This window comes from Leiobunum rupestre, chromosome 1 (genome assembly GCF_980474605.1).
Source record: "Leiobunum rupestre chromosome 1, qqLeiRupe1.1.hap1, whole genome shotgun sequence".
NCBI lineage: Eukaryota > Metazoa > Arthropoda > Arachnida > Opiliones > Sclerosomatidae > Leiobunum > Leiobunum rupestre.
In genome coordinates, this window is record NC_143384.1 from 17,626,295 (window position 1) to 17,644,266 (window position 17,972).

Sequence of the window (17,972 nt, forward strand, 5' to 3'; positions counted from 1 at the left end):
TTTCTAATCAATAATTGGTTGTTACTTTGGAGCTCCACTTCAGTTCTCTCAATTGGGATTTTTTTGTCTTGAGTTATATTAGAAAATGGATGAAAATTATTATTCTATTATTTCTGCTTTTGAATCTGAAGCGTATGTTGATAATTTAGAAGTTTTCAATTTTGAAAATATCGGATCTTCAAGGTATATTTGGGATTTTTGGGTTTTTACTTAAAATTTGGCTTTGTTTCTATGGTTACCACAAAAACAATGGTTCTGTACTTTTGCTACATGTAGGTGGTTTGAACAACATAATAGAATATCGAAACTTGCGGCTCAAGCTGTCTTAAGTGCTTCTTTAAATCAAGATGAATATGTTAAAGACGCATTGGTTTCTTATAAAAAGGCACAGTAATTTTAATTTTACATTTATTTGGGCCAATAGTAAATTTCCTCTTAATAATTGACAGATTTCTGTATTGATACGAGAATTAATTGTGACAAATGTGTGGAAGGAAAAAATATTTCCTATTTTGCTACAGAAAAATCAAAATTTTAATTCTTCAATTCCTTTCTACACCGTGGTATATTTCTTTGAAAGTTTTAGTCGCAATAATATTTAATTTATTTTGAATTCCTTTAAAGTTGTATCATGAAGGTGTAGTTTTAAATTTGCTTGAAACAGTTTTATACCATGAAGATGCCTTAGATTCCATTTTTGAGGATTCCTTTGATCTTTTTGAATATCTTTATGAGACGGTAGTCTATCATCTTATAAAGTAAATAAATAACTTGAAAACTTAAAAAATAGTGATTATAGTGTTATAATATATTGAAAATATATTTTCAGTGGGTCTAGTGGTTCTGATTTGGAAAGCGAGTGTGTAGAAAATGCATCATGTGAATTGAAGAAACAAAATGAAGAACTTAATTTTGGCATTTCTATAAAAGCTCTATCAACTCTTTGCTTTATTTGCGACAATATTACTCAGTGTGTAATGTTTTACTTTAGTTGACTTTATTGGGAAATTTAAGATTTTGAAACATGTAATAGCTTAATATAAGAGGGTTAATTAAACTAAAGAAAGTTTAAATTAACAAACGACACCTGTGTATGATGTAAGATAAAAAAAGAGTAAAACTACTTTAGTTACACAGTAAAAACTTTTAATAAAATTTAAAAAATTTTTTAACGCGCTACAAAGAGCGAACGACTAGTTTCGCCATCGCATACGGAGGCATCATCAGGTATGCGATGGCGAAACTAGTCGTTCGCTCTTTGTAGCGCGTTAAAAATTTTTTAAAATTTTATTAAAAGTTTTTACTGTGTAACTAAAGTAGTTTTACTCTTTTTTATCTTATGTAATAGCTTTCCTTTGAGTGTAATTCACCAAATTCTGAAAGTACGAGATGTGCCTATGTTGCTGGTTCAATTGATTGAAAATCCTTCTGTAATTTCTTGTCCAAATGGCAATTATTCTTCTTCAAACGTAAATACAACCAAAATTGAGGGATTGGTAAACGAAGTTTGAAATATTGTGATTATTTAATATACAGTATTATAAATTAAATGATTTTAGGTTTGGATAGCTCTTGCAAGACTGTTATTAGATGCTGAATGTCAAAAGAAATACGAATATAATGGTTATCGTAAAAATAGAATTATGAAGATAGGTAGTTTCATAACTCCTGAATTATTAGACACGGTTCCATGTCTTGAACTTCTAAGGAAATACTTGGACCATTTATCATTTTTTGACCCTCCTGATGCCAAATCAGATTTGGTTGTTATTGAGGCAAGTATTTACGCTTATAGGAAATGCCAAAATTAATATTAATTAATAAATTTTAGTCAATCAGTTTCAAAGACAAATTGTTAGAACTTGGAAATGGAAAATGGGCTGAAATTGCAGAACATCTGAAAGAAAGATTTATAAATCCAGATTCAGACATCATAAGAGAACACTCTAAAAAGTAAATACACTTTAAAGAAGTATATTTTGAAATCCAAATAACAGAAATATTAAAATTTCAAGAATGTCAGAAATCTATGAACTGGATGTGATAGAAAAAATTATCCCCCAAACCACAAAATGCGCTTCTTGTTTCAAAGTCGCCAAAAAAAAATGTTCTCGCTGCCAAATTGTTTGGTATTGTGATAGGTAATCTAAAATATTTATAACAATGTAGTTTTCAGTATTGTAATTAATTTTTTTTGTGGCCATAGAAATTGCCAAGCCAAAGATTGGGAAGTTCACAAAATTTCATGCAAAATATCTTCAACACAGGCTTTATAGAAACACATACAAACTTTTAAAAAATATTTTATATAATTATAAATTTTACAAAAATAATGAAAAATTTAAACAATGGTATCAATTTAACATTATCAAACTTCAGTCAGTTTTTCCAGGTCTTCTAGTTGTGGCAATATCTAAAATAAATATGTAATAAAATTAGTCATTTCAGTAGATTTTATGATATATTGAAACAAAAATACATGGTTTATAGTAGGCCGATCTTTTTTTCGGCTCTCGGTGCACAGAAACGCAAGTTTGAATAAAGAATTTGCGCATTCATAATTCCACGGACCAATTTTATTATCCAATAAGAAATCAAACTCTTCGCTATTTTCTTGAACGAACGATAACTGTAATAAAAAGATTCTTTAAATAAGGGCTTGAAAGCGATAAATTTTGTAATTACTATGTCATTTTCCTCTCTATTGGGATCAAAGGGTGGCAAGCTTGTCAGCAATTCCAATAACACCACACCAAAGCTAAACGTATCTAGCTTTACCGAAACATCCCCTCTAAACGCTTCTGGAGCCATATAAACAGAGGTTCCAAATATAGTTGTTGTTATTGCACTGGTTGTTGAAAGTCCACTAGAACCGATTCTAGCTAATCCAAAGTCACCAACTTTTGGATTCATATTTAAATCAAGCAGTATATTTGCGCTGTAAAACAATACACAAAATTGAAAGGGAAAATTGGTTATAACATTTTACGATTAAACCTTTTAATATCCCTATGTATAAATGGTTTTTCTTGAAAATTGTGAAGGTGACTTATTCCTTTGGCAGTTCCTACTGCTATCTTAACTCTTTGCTTCCATAATAATGGTTCAATATCATCCTAAATTAAAATTCATTTTGGAATTATATCGCCTAGTTGACTAATATTAGTGATTTAATATAAAAATATTACATTAGCAATTAGATTATCTAGCAATGACCCATTTTCCATATATTTGTAAACTAAACAGGCGTTTGGACCATTTATTGAATAACCGAGTAATGGCAATAGATTGTCATGGTGGAATCTATAATGTAAAGTGTCTTAGTTATTACTTTATTATTTTTAATTTTGTATTAGTTAAAACTTATTACGATGTTAATATTTCCAGTTCAGTTACAAATTGTTTATTAATCTTCTCTTTTAAACGTTTTATAGCCACATTTTCGTTTAACTGAGATAGAAATCCCAAGTATACTCCTCCATAAGCACCTTCCCCCAATTTCGTTCCTCCATTTTTTATTTTATTTTCATCAAAATTTCTTGTTGAATCTCTGAGAAAGTTGAAAGAGATATGAGGAATGGTTGTAAAAGGTAAATCAAAGTTTGAAGCATCTTCTACACAGGCTTCAAAATTTGCATTGCCATCTGTATTAGGATTTTGTTCGGTGTTTAAAGTAAACTGCGAAATATTTCTTTCAACTGGTGTACCTTATAAATTTCAAATACACAGTAGTTAATACATCAAGAGTGTGTTATTGATATTATTAGCTGACGACTAACCATATAGTACATCAATGGAAATAAAATCAGCAGCACGATACAGGTGGCATTTGGCAAGAAGATCTAGCAAAGTATTAAGAGTCGGTCTTTTCCTCCCAAAAGTGCTCCAGTGTTCAATTAGAGCTTGCGTAGGGCTACCTGACATACGATATTTTTGATCTTCTAGAAGGCTAAAACCAATTTTTGACATAATTTATAATCAATTTAATTTATCTTTGTAAATTGTTATCTACCAAATATCATTGGCACTGAATAGAGGTTCTTTCTCTTGGATATCAGGTTTTTCAATCATCGCTGCCAAATCCTTCCATGAATCAGCTACATCCAGTATCCGTGCTAATTGTATTCTTAGGTTAGGATGTAAATGCCTTAATTCTGTATCTAATGTAAGATTTTTTTTGGTCTGGGAACTCATTGCTAATACAATGTGTGTATATTCTTTTGTTATATATATTAAATTTGATGTGTAAAGGAAGGAAATGAACTATTTGTCATTTTTACAAAGGCTTAGTAGCCTTGAAACTTGTCGTCTGCTTGTAGGTCAAATTTTATCCAATAAGAGACTTACCATCGTCCAAATGACATCATTCTCTTTTTTTTTAAATATTTAGGTCACGTGCTTGAGTGTACTTTTCTTTAATTAGTTCTCTTCCATCTCAATTTATGGCCTCCCGTCATTTTGTCACTGTCACGCCTAACGAATGTTTTTTTTTAACTAGAAAATAGGGAAGTACGTATTAGTTATGTTTTAATCAAAATAGGCCTATGCCTTCGCGCTTCAATCAACTATCAAGAATAAATGTAGCAATACTTACGGCCAAACATTTCATTGATATTGTGCCTCGTCTACTTGTAATAACAAACATGTCTTCCTCTAAGGAAAATCAAAAATTAAAATACAGGTACATTTATAATCTTCCATACCCTGAAAGAAGAGCTCTTACTCAATTACTCGATGCTGATGGAAAATGGGAAGATCTTGGTAAGTTACAAAAAAATTGTCATTTATAAGCCATTCATTTTTGTTGGAACTTTTGTGTTATAAATGCGGGGTTTCAGGTGGATTGGTGATGAAATTGGATCAAATAGAGCTTTCCCTTATGGGTCAGGCCAGATACCGCAATGAAAGTCCAACTAATCTTCTTTTGGAGAAATTTGGCCAGAGAAATGGAACTATTGATGAGCTATTCATTATGTTAAGTAAAATAGAGCACTACAGAGCCATGTGCATCGTTGTAGAATATGGTACGATTACATTTAAACTCAGTTTATTTTTATTTTGTCCTAATTTAACTCTACTTTTATTTTTATTTTGTCCTAATTTAACTCTACTTTTAACAGTAAATCCCAAATATCACCACTTACTAAAAGGAAACAAGCCTAATACTTATGGAATGTTTTTATCTGCCGCGAACGCTGTGCCTTTTGATTCAAATAGTCAGTCTTCATTACTTGGTGCCTATAAAATGACATCATCAGAGATTGAGAAGGCCAAGTTCAAAGATGATCCTTCCAATTTCAACTCGGACGCTTCCTTACCCAATTTGGTTTCTAAAATGTCTGGATTGGCTATGAATGTCAATAATAATATTCTTGTGGAATCTTCAAAATTCACAGAGAAAGTTCCTTTCAATGAAAAAGCTCATGTTAGTCAAACTCAAAATGGAACCGCTCCAACAGGAGTGGTTGGAGATAAATATTCAAATGTTATGAACAATGGTGCAATGGCACAATCATCACTCAAATCAAAAGATGGAGTTAAGAAACTCAATATACCTGTAACTGATGAAAAAAAAAGTGCGAAGAAAAGTGAATATGATAAGTCAATAGGTGAGATTTTGTCCATTTCCATCTTTTAGCCTACAGTTTTGCCATTAATTGTGAACTATTCGCTTCTTTAATCTTTTTCTTTGTTCTATTTAGCAGGAATCAAAAGTGACGTACCATTTAGATCTGAAGACTTGCCAAAGGGAATGCAAATTGCGCATCGTGATATTCTTAAAGCTACAAATAACTTCGATGACAGTAGAATTTTAGGCCGTGGAGGATTTGGAATTGTTTATAAAGCTGAATGGAAAGGTGTTTATGTTGCGATAAAAAGGCTATTACCTGTAAGTGGTTTTAACGTAAGGAAATTAGTTAGCATTCTTTAACAACAAATTGTATTTACAGAAAAGTAAAGCAAATGCGGGAGACACATTCATTCAAGAAATAAGTCTGAAACAATCCTTAACTGAGATGCGAATTTTAAATAGGTACGCAGCTATTTCAGAAATTTAAAAAAAAAAGTCTAGGCTTTAAATTTAATAATGAAAAAATATTTGTAGTTGCCGCATCGATAACATTCTTCCTCTGTACGGAGTTTGTTTGGATAGCCCAGAACCGTGTATTGTATATCAATACATGATCAATGGATCACTGGAAGATAGACTACTTTGCAGGGTGATTAATTGAAACCTATTTAATTTAAAACTTCCGTAAATTAACAAACAGGTATTCTCAGAATGGAACCGCCCCTTTAAATTGGACGCAACGAGCTGAAATTGCTGATGGAACGGCAAAAGGATTGAACTATCTACATGCTCTTCCGGATAAACCACTCGTACATGGAGATATTAAAAGGTTAGCCTCTTCAAGTTTAGTTATGCCCGATTCGTTTAATTAATCCAAACAGTCTATCTAAATTTTTTTTTTGGATGCTGCACATTTCTGTGCAAAATTATTTTGCGCTAATGAAAATTCGCTGAGATATTTTTTTTTGAAAGTCAAAGTTATCTAGCGTTACGTTTCCATTTGTGGTATAGTAGGGTACACAAAATTTTCCGTTTTGTGCAATATTGGGCGGGGACCAAAAAAATTCTGTTTTTTCCTTGGTAATATGTCTTTCAGGCGCGAAGCTAGACAGCCCATCGTGATTAGCGAGAATGGGGTTGTGGTGGCGCCTCGCACCCCAGCACGAGAGTGTAGTATTTTTAAACAATACTTTTTTACACTCGTCTTGCATTCGGAGGGGGTGCTTTACCAAAATTTGCAGACAGCACATGGGCAGTGTAACAAAATTCTGCAGGGGAGCGTGGCCATGTAAAAAGTTTTACGCTAGTTTAACCATTTCCGCAAATAAATTTGGACAATGCTTTACTTTTATTGCATATTTATTTCTTTTAAGTCCATCGCGTATCCTACTTAACCTACAACAATGAAGCGGGCCGAATTTTGGCAAAAAGTAACTCTAAAAGACTTTAATTTTACAAATTTAATATCTCAGAGAATTTTCATTTCCGCAAAATAATTTTGGCACAAATTTTCAGTATCGTCTAAAGTATCCAAAAATGTGTTGGTGTGTTGATATTTTGCCCATTCTTCATGTACTGGTATAGAGGTTTAGGAGTTGGTATTGGGATAAGGACCGCTAATATCAAGGATTCAACTAATTCGGTTATGATTTGCCACTTGTCCTGTTATATTGGCCAAATTTGAGGCAATTTTATCCCAACATTTACGATTACTTACAATTTACTATTACAATTGGTGGTTTTTGGTTGATGTTATTTCAACACTGCAATCTTTAAGCTTTTACATTTTTCTTCTGATTTTTTAGTATTGAGAAAGAAATTGCTTCCAAGGTTAACTTTAAACAAATTATCAGTTTGTAATAAATCAGGGTTGGCAGATTTAAATCAATTTGAAATAAATCATAATTTAAATCATTGGTTTAAAAAAATTTAAATCATAGGATGTATTTTAATGTAGGATTAAAAATTACAAAAATAGCTTCTTAAAAAATTAAAATACTTTGAAAATCTGAGTAAACTAATATATTAAATAGTAATTAAATTTAATAAAGATTGATTTTAATTCAAGATTAACTAACTCTTAAAAGTAAAATATCCGTTATTTATTCAGGAAAAGAGAAATTAATTGAATAAAAATCGTTAAAAATCAAAGAAAAATTTCCATAGAAATTCTTCACCTATTGTGTTTTTTTATAGCTATTGATGTTATTATAAGACTATCAAGGCAAGGCACTCCTTGATAGTCTTATGATATTAGATTTTTATTCAATTTGAATCTGAATTGAACCACTTCAATTTTCATTCACTTAATAATTAGTATTTTATTCCTTAATAATTAGCGCCAATATTCTTCTGGATTCTGATATGAAAGCTAAAATAGGTGATTTTGGACTAGCTCGAGATGGTCCGGGAAATATGTATACTCATATCAAAGTTAGTTCCGTTCATGGAACCCAAGTGTACCTGCCACCTGAATATCTGCGTTCAAGTCATTTATCATCGAAAGTTGACGTTTATAGTTATGGAATTGTAAATGCCAATAAAAATTTTAAATTTAATTTTTTTTTCAGTGTAATAAGTTTTTGCGTTTTTTTATAGGTTCTGTTGGAAATTTGTACAGGCCAACGCGCTTACAATGACAAAAGGCCGAATAATAAACTACTCGTAAGTTTTAATTTTAAAGTGCTTAAAGTAGTAAGTTTTTGATGAGGTTGAATGTAAGTTTCGAATTGTCATTTAAAAGATGGACTTTGTTGCTGATGTTATAAAAAATGGAGATTCCGAAACTTTGAGGGATCCTAAAGCTGGAAATCAAGTATTGGAATGGTTTGATGAAATGCTTCGATTAGGACAGAAGTGTTCCCAGACACACAAAAATAAACGACCTGATATGTCAGAGGTCCTCAAAATTTTTGAACAAGCGAGGCAAGCCATCATAAGAACTGAAAGAATACGAAGTTGGTTTCTTTGCTTTACAAATTTACTGAAGAATTGCCACTTTAAATACTTTGTATTTAACAGAGCTTTCTAGAGAAACTGGAATATTGCCAGCATCACCGCAGTTATCGCCACTAGAGCTTCAAGTCTGGTATGATGTAAAAAAAGGACCCGATTTCATGGATAATCCAAAGCGTTCAGCTAGTCCAAGACCTAAAACTGGCGCATCTGCTGCTCAAGAAGCGAGTTTGAATCAGATTCCACCTCATTTTGAATCGTCGAATTCTATCAGTTATTCCAAGATTAGGTATTTTTACAAATGTTAACTTTTTGTTTCTATTATTGATCATTTATAATACATAGGGCTCCTCCAAGTTTGTTGGTAGAAGGTAATGAAGATATATACGATGAAGAATCATCTTGCCAAGCCACTGCGGGTAGTGAGAATAATGTCGAACAAGGAAATTTAGAATCAGATGGAAATAACCCCAGTCGCAGTATATATATTAATTCAAATTCTTTGCCTTGTTTAACAATTTTGGGAACGAAGCCACCCACGGAAGGATTTCCTAACAGGGATGAATCATCAGAGCTAGGACCAACGCCTCATCCTTCTGGTATCGTCAGCGATTCCCCCTGCTTCAACATTAATAGCCTTTTATCTGACATTTTAGGTGAAAGCTAAGAATTTAAAACCACGTGTACATCGTGTATTTTTGTAAAGATAATTTTTTGATAAAAGTTTTACGTTTTTATATTTTTTACATTTTGAATTCCTTTAAACTTATGTTGTGTCAAAATTGTAAGAATTCTGCCCCTAAACTTGATAATTTTTTATTATTCGCACAAGATGTCATATCATCTCTTCTCACAAGTTTTTCTCCATTGGTTAAAATTGTAAATCAATTCTCGATATTTTCAATTGACGGATGTATTATCATTTCTTGCCTTATTGGTTCCGATATTATTTTATTTTATGGTTTGATAGTCTAATACCGATTGAACTTTTACCATGTTTGATCAATATGGATTGAACTATGCCTCAATTAAGATTTTATTTAGTGCAGTGGAGAAAGTGACGTTTTGTGGAGATCTGTACTTCGTATTTTTTTTTAGGAACAAATACACCCCTCTGATTAATAACAACTGCAAGCAGAGCCGTACCTAATCCAAATGGCGCCCCCAGAACCCTAAGTAGAAATTTTAAAATTTTCAATATCTAATTTAAATGAAAATCATCGATTTTGGGCCCCTAACATTTTGGAGCCCTGGGCCCCTGCCCCTCTTGCCTACCCAAGGGACGGTTCTGACTGTAAGGCACTGGCATGGTTAGATAAAGGGAACTACTACCGATAGTAGGACGCCTTTAATAAATATTTCTTGAGTGCCATTAATTATAAATTGATGATTAACTGGAACGGGGGTTAGAAGTGAGGTGAGTGCAATGTTAGTGGTAAAAATAAGATTTCTAGGAGCTATTAGGTGGTTGTGTTTCGCCTTTTCTCAGACCAAAGTTGTACTCTTTTAACCCTAAAACAAACTATTCGCCTCTTCTGGGGCTAAGAATTACTCTATACCATAAACTATTCTTCTGTTCCAGGATTTTAGGGCTACTCTTTTACTCCTGAAAAGGAGGTGTAAAGAGAAACTGTGAAAATGGTATGCGTATCTACTAAAATGGCCACAGGCAACCATTTTGCGTAACCTTTTCCAAACTCAAACTATTCGACACCACAAAATCGGAGGAATATGACGTCATAGGGTTACTCTCATACTCTTCTTCTCTACTACGAAACCCCAGAGAATGGTATTTACGGTCAGTGATTAAAAACTTACCACTTCTAGCTTTAGGCATTATGTTACTTATGCTTTAAATAATTATTTCGCTTATATTTGTTTTTTATAAATGGAGTGTAAAATTCCAAATTTATCATGGATCACTTAAGATCAAGTTAACCAGAAGCTACGGGTAACTGGCGCTAGATACCGTTAAAAACGTCTTAGCTCGTGTTAGATGACGATTTTTCGATTGCGATGTGCACCGCTCTGATATTCCATACAAGGAACAATTTTAAAGCGAGTATCTTTAGCAGTCTATAGAGTGTTGTCGTCTGAAACCCTGCGACGTCATCATTGTAATTTGCCTATTGTTAAAAAACGGTAACTGTCATGGCGGCCACTATTAACATTACAGCTGTGACGTTACAAGTTTTCAAAATCGTATCAGACGACAACACTATTGCGATTAATACTTTTATCATAATAGTTGTATTATATACTTCGGGTAACATTTTCAAATTTGGGCAGTATTCCAGAAAACGAGAGCTAGATAGTTACGATTTTTTTCAAACTAAGGTACCGTTTTATCGTTTACTTCAAAGTTTTTTCATTAAATGTTTTTTAAGCCATAACTTCATCCATAGAAAATATAAAACTTGAATGATATTGGGTCGACTAACTTCCGGTAATATTTTAGCTAGCTGGGGGGGTCCATTTAAAATACATCATTCAATCGCCTTTCGGCGCATTTACAAAGTTACACTCTTATGACGTTTCAGTGACGTTTTTTGAATCGACTTCCGACCCCTCACACCGCCCTTGAGCCCAGTGCCGCATTATCCATAAGGTTAACCAGTCTGAAGTCTACTGTCTAGGGCCCACCTAGAGCACGGGCCAAACATGGGCCCATGCGTCACAAAGGGGAGGGTATGCCGAAAGGCCGAAAGCGGTTCAAAGCCTAGGGGCCCTGCCATGAGTTAATACGGCACTGCAAGATTCTATAGCCCAACCTTCTAATTCAATTGATTCTGTAACCCTATTTGTTAAAGCAGAAGTTGCGATTAATCTTATATTTACTATGCTTTATCTACAGAAATCTCATGAAATGTTAAACTTCCGTGTTGTGGACCGCAACTGAAAGGCATTGTCATTTACTAATTAGTTTTTAAATATGCAGAAAAACTTGAGACGTGTTGATAAATATTGAAATTATTCAATTAATCTCACCAAAATACGGCTTTCGATACGGTTACATCATTTTTAGTTGCCATTATTCACGCTACAAGAACAATAACGCATCTTCCATGTAAAACATTACGCACTCAAAAATCCAGAAACTCTTCTCGTAAACATAGTCCCTCACTTATAATGAGAACAACTTTACTACATTAATTTATTCATATTTCCATGGAATTAAGTGGATAATTGATTAAAAACTAAAAAAATATCAAAATCAGCCCAAATCTTGAGCTTCTTTCTATACTCTATGCCGGCTTCAGGCTCAATCGCGTCGAAAGACATCGGTTTAAAAAAGCCAATGAGATGCCGGTCTGATTTGATTTTTTTAGGTGGAAGGAGCTTACTCTTGGGGCACGAGGGGGATTGGGAAGAACTCTAAAAATCGTCCCTAAATAGCAACAAATACATTCTTGATTTAATGGTAAGAAAAAGTACAACGATGTTTTATGTGCCCAAGAAAATATTTTAATGTATATAAATAAGACTTCTATAATATATCTTGGCCTTCTTGTTTTAATGTTTCTTTTACGTCTTGGAGCACGGGAAAGAGCGGCCTACGATTATACCATATGTAACATAATTACTCATAAGTATGCCACTGTACCTTTATTCCATTCAAAAATCTTCACTAACGGTTTGTTTCACCACGAACCAGCAAAAAGGTGGACTACGTTAAATTTTAAAGGATTATATAATTTATTATTATTTATTATATTATATAATTAACCTTTTTATTCATCCTAGCAATTTTGGGAGTCACACTATTGGCTACTAACATATTTATTAAAGCCAATGGAAAACCTCTAAATTGAGAAGGAATTTTTTGCGTCGGAATTTTAGTCAGCCCAATGTAGCTTTATTGAAATTTATAAACTCGCTCGGTTTGTGCGGATGAAGTTAAATAATGAGTAGTGTAGAAAAATAAGAGGTTGGGGAAAATAACCAATAAGTGATCGCTTTCTGAAAATGGAACAAGTCGTCGAAAAGGGATATTTCGTTCGAATGTACATGCATCGCCATTGATAGCCTTTCATAAAGTTTTGAAATCGAATCCCAAGAAGTTGGGCATTTGCCCAATTTACCGTTTTCGGTAGTTTGGCTTTGTGTGGTTGATATTTTGTTAAAAATTAAGTCCGGTAACGTTAAAAAAAATATTATTGGATAGGTTAGGATTCATCTGAACTACAACTTCGGTTATATCAGTAAATATGAAATTTAAGTATAGTTTTCGGGGTTATTTACGGGCAAGGGCGTATTTAAGGGGGGGGGGGGGGTTCAACCCCCCCCCCGAAATGCTGATTGACTGGGGGGGGTGCCTAATAAAAATCAGTGAAACTTCCGTCAGCACCCCCCCCCCTTGAAATTTTCCCTCAAAAAATCCTGGATACGCCCTTGTTTACGGGACCATAATGTTCGTGGTTTTATATTTCCGCCTGAAAGTCGACATAACGTTCCTTAATTTAAGTCCGATTTTCATGAAAGTTATATTTTTGAATAGCTGTGGTTTCCATATATCCTAGAATTGCAATTTCGTTGCTTAATTTTAATTCTTAGTAAGGTTTTTGGACAGCGTATAAGTACCCCCCTCAACTTCTAACATTGGAAATACGCGTGGTTAGAGACTTGACGCGAATTTATCTCTGGCATTTTCCAAGGCCTTTCTAATATGACCCAAAGTAACAAATAAGTGTGACACTTATCGGAGGCCGTTCTAATATGACCCAAAGTAAAAAATAAGTGTGACACTTATCGGAGTAATACGCGATGCTTACAACTTATGACCTGAAGTAACAAATAAGTGTGACACTTATCGGAGTAATAGGCGATGCTTACAACGTGTGACCTGAAGTAACAAATAAGTATGCCACTTATCGGAGGCCATTCTTATATGACCAAAAGTAATAAATAAGTGTGACACTTATATTTCCGCCTGAAAGTCGGCATAACGTTCTTTAAGTCCGATTTTCATGAAAGTTATATTTTTGAATAGCTGCGGTTTACATATATCCAAGAGTTGCAAATACGTTCCTTAATTTTAATTTTAAGTAAGGTTTTTTGGGCAGCGTATACGGAGCCCCGCAATTTCCAACATTGTAAATCCGCGTGTTTATAGAGGTCTACGCGCCAGTTTCCTTCTGGCGTTTTTCAAGGCCGTTCAGAGTGCGCCGCGCTTTCAATGTATGACCAGAAGTAACAATTAAGTATGACACTGATCGACCTAGTCTTCGGCGTATGACCAGAAGAAATAAGTGTGATCAGAAGTAACAAATAAGTATGAAACGGATCGAACTAGTCCTTGCCTAAGGTGGTGCCTTGGGTATTAGCCTAGCTGATTATTATTATTATTATTAACCAGAAGAAATAAGTGTGACACTCAACGGCTGACTAGTAGTAACAAATAGGTGTGATCAGAAGTAAAAAATAAGAGTGACACTGATCGAAGGAATCTTCGATGCTTTCAAAGTATGACTAGAAGTAACAAATAAGTGTAAATATGTATATATCTGTGACCGTGGATATATTTTGGTTGTGATACCGGCGTTGCAGGTTGCTGTGAATAGCTCAAACAAACTTAACAAATTAGAAGGATTGTGTGTATTCTGACCGTCGTACGTCTTGTTTACTAAAATAATGGCCATCGGTTTATCAGACGTATAATTAATAATACGACGGCATTATCGGCATTTGAGATTCGATGACGTCAAATATGACGTCAAATATTACCTGGGGTACGGATGACGCAATATCTGTGAAACAAACGTTAGTGAAGAAATAGAGCTAGTGGCATACTTATGAGTAATTATGTTACATATGATTATACTAATAAAGCTGTGTCTTGTGACGTAAGGGCAACATATTATATTTTTTACTTTTTATTCATATTATTTTATAGAAACAACTATTAAAACCAGACTAGTTTCAAGCGATTTCGTTCCGAATAACTGCTGAACTGACAGGCTTTAATTATATATTTATAAATAAAATATTTTCTTGTGCACTTGAAACACTAACTTTGAATTACCCGCCAAAAAATCAATACTTTTGAAAGAGCTGGCGGGGAGGGAACCTAGCGAAACGAAGGAGTTGGCCGCTTTAAGTAAACAGTCCATGATTAAAGTTGGCTGTGTTTTAGACCAAATGACCTTAGCCGTTTTCTAGAGGAGTAAAGGACTCAGCAGTCAGCAGTGGCGATCTCGCGTACGCCGACTTGGCACTACTTGTAAAGTATTTATAAAATAATTAATAAATAAAATTGTCACAATGCAGTCCGTAATGAGAACTAAATTCACAAGCGCCGTTAAGGTAATTAAATCTAAAGTAAGCTTATATTAGCATCTATATTACTAAGCCTTGGGCTTTTTTTCTATGACTATAGCAATGCACCTGTATTAATAAAATTGGCTATAAATCTAATAAATCAGTAGTAATTTCTTTCGTTCAAAGTCGTAAATACTCTTCGGAAACTGGTAATATGCATTTCCCTAAAAATTTTAATATGTGTGTTTTATATTATGTAATAATAGTGGTTTTTGTAGATGCTGATTTAGTTGTTATTGGTTCTGGTCCCGGTGGCTATGTAGCAGCTATAAAAGCTGCTCAGTTAGGAATGAAAGTAAGAATAATTAAGTAAATGGTATGGCTTTGCTTAGTGTTTAATAATTTGTTTATTTTTTAGACAGTGTGCATAGAGAAAAATGACACTTTAGGTGGAACATGCCTCAATGTTGGATGTATCCCATCAAAAGCACTACTTCATAACTCCCATTTCTATCATATGGCGCATTCTAATGATTTGTTTGACAGAGGAATTGAATGTACGCCAACAGCTACAGTACTCCGAACTTATGGTTTAATTAATAACCTCAATCTATTGAAGGCTCAGGAGTAACTCTTAATTTGGACAAAATGATGGAGCAGAAAAGGATTGCAGTGAAAGGATTAACAGGGGGAATTGCTCATTTATTCAAAAACAATAAGGTAAGGTCAGTATTTGATTAATAACTACTGGTTATTATAATAAACTTAAAAAATTATTAGGTAACACGTCTTCAAGGTCATGGAAAAATAACTGGCCCACACGAAGTTACAGTTTTGAAAAGCGACGGAGGATCAGAAACTGTTAAAGCAAAAAATATTCTAATTGCTACAGGATCGGAAGTGACTCCCTTCCCAGGGATCGAAGTAGATGAGAAAACGATAGTTTCTTCGACTGGAGCTCTTTCTCTAGAAAGGGTGCCTGAAAAAATGGTTGTTATTGGAGCTGGGGTTATCGGGCTAGAACTGGTAAATGATAATGTTAAAAACATGGTGTAAACAAAAAATTAACTCTTAAATATAATTTAAATAGGGTTCAGTGTGGTCAAGATTGGGAGCCCAAGTAACGGCGGTAGAATTTTTACCTCACATTGGGGGCATGGGCATCGACATGGATATTTCCAAGAACTTTCAACGTATTCTGACCAAACAAGGGCTAAAAATGAAATTAGGAACTAAAGTTACTGGTGCTATGCGAAACGGAGATACAATCTCAGTCGGAATTGAATCTGTCAATGATCCTAGCAAAAAAGAAGAACTTGAATGCGACGTTCTGCTGGTATGTGTTGGCCGTAGACCATACACTCACAATTTGGGATTAGAAGAGGTTGGAGTTCAAAAGGACGAGAAGGGACGTGTTGTAGTCAATTCCAGGTTCCAGACTTCGGTACCAAGGTATTTTATTTAAATTACAACATTTTAGTAATTTTTCTAATTTAGTGATCTCTTGGTTTTTTTAGTATCTACGCTATTGGCGATGCGGTTCCAGGACCTATGTTAGCTCATAAGGCTGAAGATGAAGGTAATCATTATAATTAATAATATATTCTTTCAGTTTGATTTAAATTGGTTTATTTCTATTACAGGTATTGTATGTGTGGAAGGCATTGCTGGTGGTCCCGTACATATAGATTACAATTGTGTCCCTTCTGTTATTTACACTTTCCCTGAAGTTGCCTGGGTAGGAAAAACTGAAGAACAAGTGAAGGCGGAAGTAAGTTGTTTCATCCATTAGGCGTTAAATTTAGGCTGAATTATTTAGACTTTAGATGAAATAGACTAGATTGAAGGATAAGATAATTTCACAGGGGTAACGCCATTAGAGGCAGCTTTTAAATACCCCATGTATTAAGAGATGGCGCCAACAGTCTTAAACAAAAGTTTTTAATTAGCGGAAAACTAAAAAATATTTTTTCGATTATTTTTATGCACAATTACACATTTATTTAGATGGTTTATGTAAGATATCTATTAAAATAGTGTTAGTAGTTTTTTAATGAGTATTTATTCCCAATAACCATAAAAACCTTTGAAATGGGCGCCATCTAGTATGAAAAATGAACTTAAGAATTTTGTTCTCTAGGTTTTATAATTAATATTTTGTAATTTTAATTAGGGAATTCAGTACAAGATTGGCAAATTTCCTCTGGCTGCTAACAGCCGAGCCAAAACCAACAATGAAGCTGAAGGTTTAGTGAAAATGGTAGCGGATAAGGCTACTGATAGAATACTAGGAGCGCATATTATAGCATCAGTAGGTGTAGCCATTCATTTTTAAATTAAATTTATCCGCAATTGCTTTTAACGCAATTTATTTTGAATGTACCAAAAAATAGACAGCTGGAGAAATAATAAATGAAGCAGCGTTAGCAATGGAATACGGGGCGTCTTGCGAGGATGTTGCCAGAGTTTGCCATGCCCATCCTGTATGTATAATTCAGATATCTTAATTCTGATTATTAGTTGGTAACAATTTTATTTCTTTCCTGATTAGACTGTATCCGAAGCTTTTAGGGAAGCAAACTTAGCAGCTTATTTTGGAAAAGCTGTTAACTTTTAAAGAAATACTTATAATAACTTCGTGAGATCGTTTTGTAAAATACTAAGTAATAAATTAAGATCAGGCCACCCTTTTTGGAAAACCAATATTGGTACGTTATTCCTAGTCATAATACCGTCAATTTCTTTTCCTCTCATAAATCATTCCCGAAACAAAAACTGTAGACGCAAAAAGTAATATTAAAATTTTTGAAATACAGATTTAAGTTCGTATTACTGTGTGAAGAGAAAGTAAAAAAGCTATTTTAAACAAGTGGTTGAAGGTATTTATTTATTAAGTTACAACAACAGTGCCCGCAATGCCATTAGTAATTGCTTGTGTGCGGGTTTCTAGACTAGTTCACTAAATCAACCTGATAAAAACAACAATTAAAGATTTTAATACAATGTATATACTGGGTGTCCACTAAAACATAAAAAATTGAAAAGCTATTTTATGCTAAAAATATAGGACTTTTTTTTAAATTATAGGATTTTATAGGACTATGCAAGGTTCGTAAAAATGCTCGCCGCACTATATGCTATTTTATTTCTACTAATTTTATACTTAAAAAAAACCAAATTCTGTATT

The 17,972-nt window shown here is 33.7% G+C and overlaps 4 protein-coding genes across 4 annotated transcripts; 3 read left to right on the forward strand and 1 right to left on the reverse strand.

Moving 5' to 3' along the window:
- Positions 1 to 85: 85 nt before the first annotated feature.
- On the forward strand, positions 86 to 2,506 carry Zmynd10 (zinc finger MYND-type containing 10). The gene is made up of 9 exons (XM_090159625.1): positions 86 to 183; positions 277 to 370; positions 625 to 758; positions 830 to 970; positions 1,349 to 1,496; positions 1,560 to 1,775; positions 1,832 to 1,953; positions 2,016 to 2,141; positions 2,207 to 2,506. Exons 1-9 carry the CDS (start codon positions 86 to 88, stop codon positions 2,274 to 2,276), a joined length of 1,149 nt encoding a protein of 382 aa, XP_090015751.1. The 3' UTR covers positions 2,277 to 2,506.
- On the reverse strand, positions 2,288 to 4,486 carry LOC149961219 (interleukin-1 receptor-associated kinase 4-like). The gene is made up of 8 exons (XM_090176056.1): positions 4,013 to 4,486; positions 3,780 to 3,949; positions 3,371 to 3,707; positions 3,189 to 3,303; positions 2,998 to 3,116; positions 2,686 to 2,938; positions 2,480 to 2,629; positions 2,288 to 2,413 (listed from the first exon to the last, which is right to left on the reverse strand). Exons 1-8 carry the CDS (start codon positions 4,192 to 4,194, stop codon positions 2,369 to 2,371), a joined length of 1,371 nt encoding a protein of 456 aa, XP_090032182.1. The 5' UTR covers positions 4,195 to 4,486; the 3' UTR covers positions 2,288 to 2,368.
- On the forward strand, positions 4,430 to 9,264 carry LOC149961220 (serine/threonine-protein kinase pelle-like). Its single transcript, XM_090176048.1, has 12 exons — positions 4,430 to 4,761; positions 4,839 to 5,024; positions 5,121 to 5,609; positions 5,706 to 5,890; positions 5,952 to 6,034; positions 6,107 to 6,221; positions 6,283 to 6,401; positions 7,912 to 8,101; positions 8,171 to 8,236; positions 8,316 to 8,529; positions 8,594 to 8,816; positions 8,873 to 9,264. The coding sequence occupies exons 1-12, from the start codon at positions 4,545 to 4,547 to the stop codon at positions 9,192 to 9,194; spliced, it is 2,409 nt and encodes an 802-aa protein (XP_090032174.1). The 5' UTR covers positions 4,430 to 4,544; the 3' UTR covers positions 9,195 to 9,264.
- Positions 9,265 to 14,660: 5,396 nt separating this feature from the next.
- On the forward strand, positions 14,661 to 17,488 carry LOC149961221 (dihydrolipoyl dehydrogenase, mitochondrial). The gene is made up of 12 exons (XM_090176059.1): positions 14,661 to 14,830; positions 14,904 to 14,994; positions 15,064 to 15,140; positions 15,204 to 15,342; positions 15,405 to 15,505; positions 15,566 to 15,811; positions 15,876 to 16,237; positions 16,303 to 16,364; positions 16,429 to 16,556; positions 16,959 to 17,096; positions 17,179 to 17,268; positions 17,337 to 17,488. Exons 1-12 carry the CDS (start codon positions 14,789 to 14,791, stop codon positions 17,400 to 17,402), a joined length of 1,542 nt encoding a protein of 513 aa, XP_090032185.1. The 5' UTR covers positions 14,661 to 14,788; the 3' UTR covers positions 17,403 to 17,488.
- Positions 17,489 to 17,972: the final 484 nt, after the last annotated feature.

Bases quoted from the DNA above. Each gene is read 5' to 3' on its own strand.
- Zmynd10 (XM_090159625.1), top strand. From the start codon at position 86: ATGGATGAAAATTATTATTCTATTATTTCTGCTTTTGAATCTGAAGCG. The intron at 184-276 runs GTATATTTGGGA...TGCTACATGTAG, and splicing joins GAAAATATCGGATCTTCAAG to GTGGTTTGAACAACATAATA. The intron at 971-1,348 runs GTGTGTAATGTT...CTTATGTAATAG, and splicing joins ATTTGCGACAATATTACTCA to CTTTCCTTTGAGTGTAATTC.
- LOC149961219 (XM_090176056.1), bottom strand. From the start codon at position 4,194: ATGAGTTCCCAGACCAAAAAAAATCTTACATTAGATACAGAATTAAGG. The intron at 3,304-3,370 runs GTAATAAGTTTT...TTTACATTATAG, and splicing joins GAACTGGAAATATTAACATC to ATTCCACCATGACAATCTAT. The intron at 2,414-2,479 runs GTATTTTTGTTT...TATTTATTTTAG, and splicing joins ATCGGCCTACTATAAACCAT to ATATTGCCACAACTAGAAGA.
- LOC149961220 (XM_090176048.1), top strand. From the start codon at position 4,545: ATGCCTTCGCGCTTCAATCAACTATCAAGAATAAATGTAGCAATACTT. The intron at 5,610-5,705 runs GTGAGATTTTGT...TCTATTTAGCAG, and splicing joins TGAATATGATAAGTCAATAG to GAATCAAAAGTGACGTACCA. The intron at 8,102-8,170 runs GTAAATGCCAAT...GTTTTTTTATAG, and splicing joins ACGTTTATAGTTATGGAATT to GTTCTGTTGGAAATTTGTAC.
- LOC149961221 (XM_090176059.1), top strand. From the start codon at position 14,789: ATGCAGTCCGTAATGAGAACTAAATTCACAAGCGCCGTTAAG. The intron at 15,141-15,203 runs GTAAGAATAATT...TTTATTTTTTAG, and splicing joins CTGCTCAGTTAGGAATGAAA to ACAGTGTGCATAGAGAAAAA. The intron at 16,365-16,428 runs GTAATCATTATA...TTTCTATTACAG, and splicing joins TCATAAGGCTGAAGATGAAG to GTATTGTATGTGTGGAAGGC.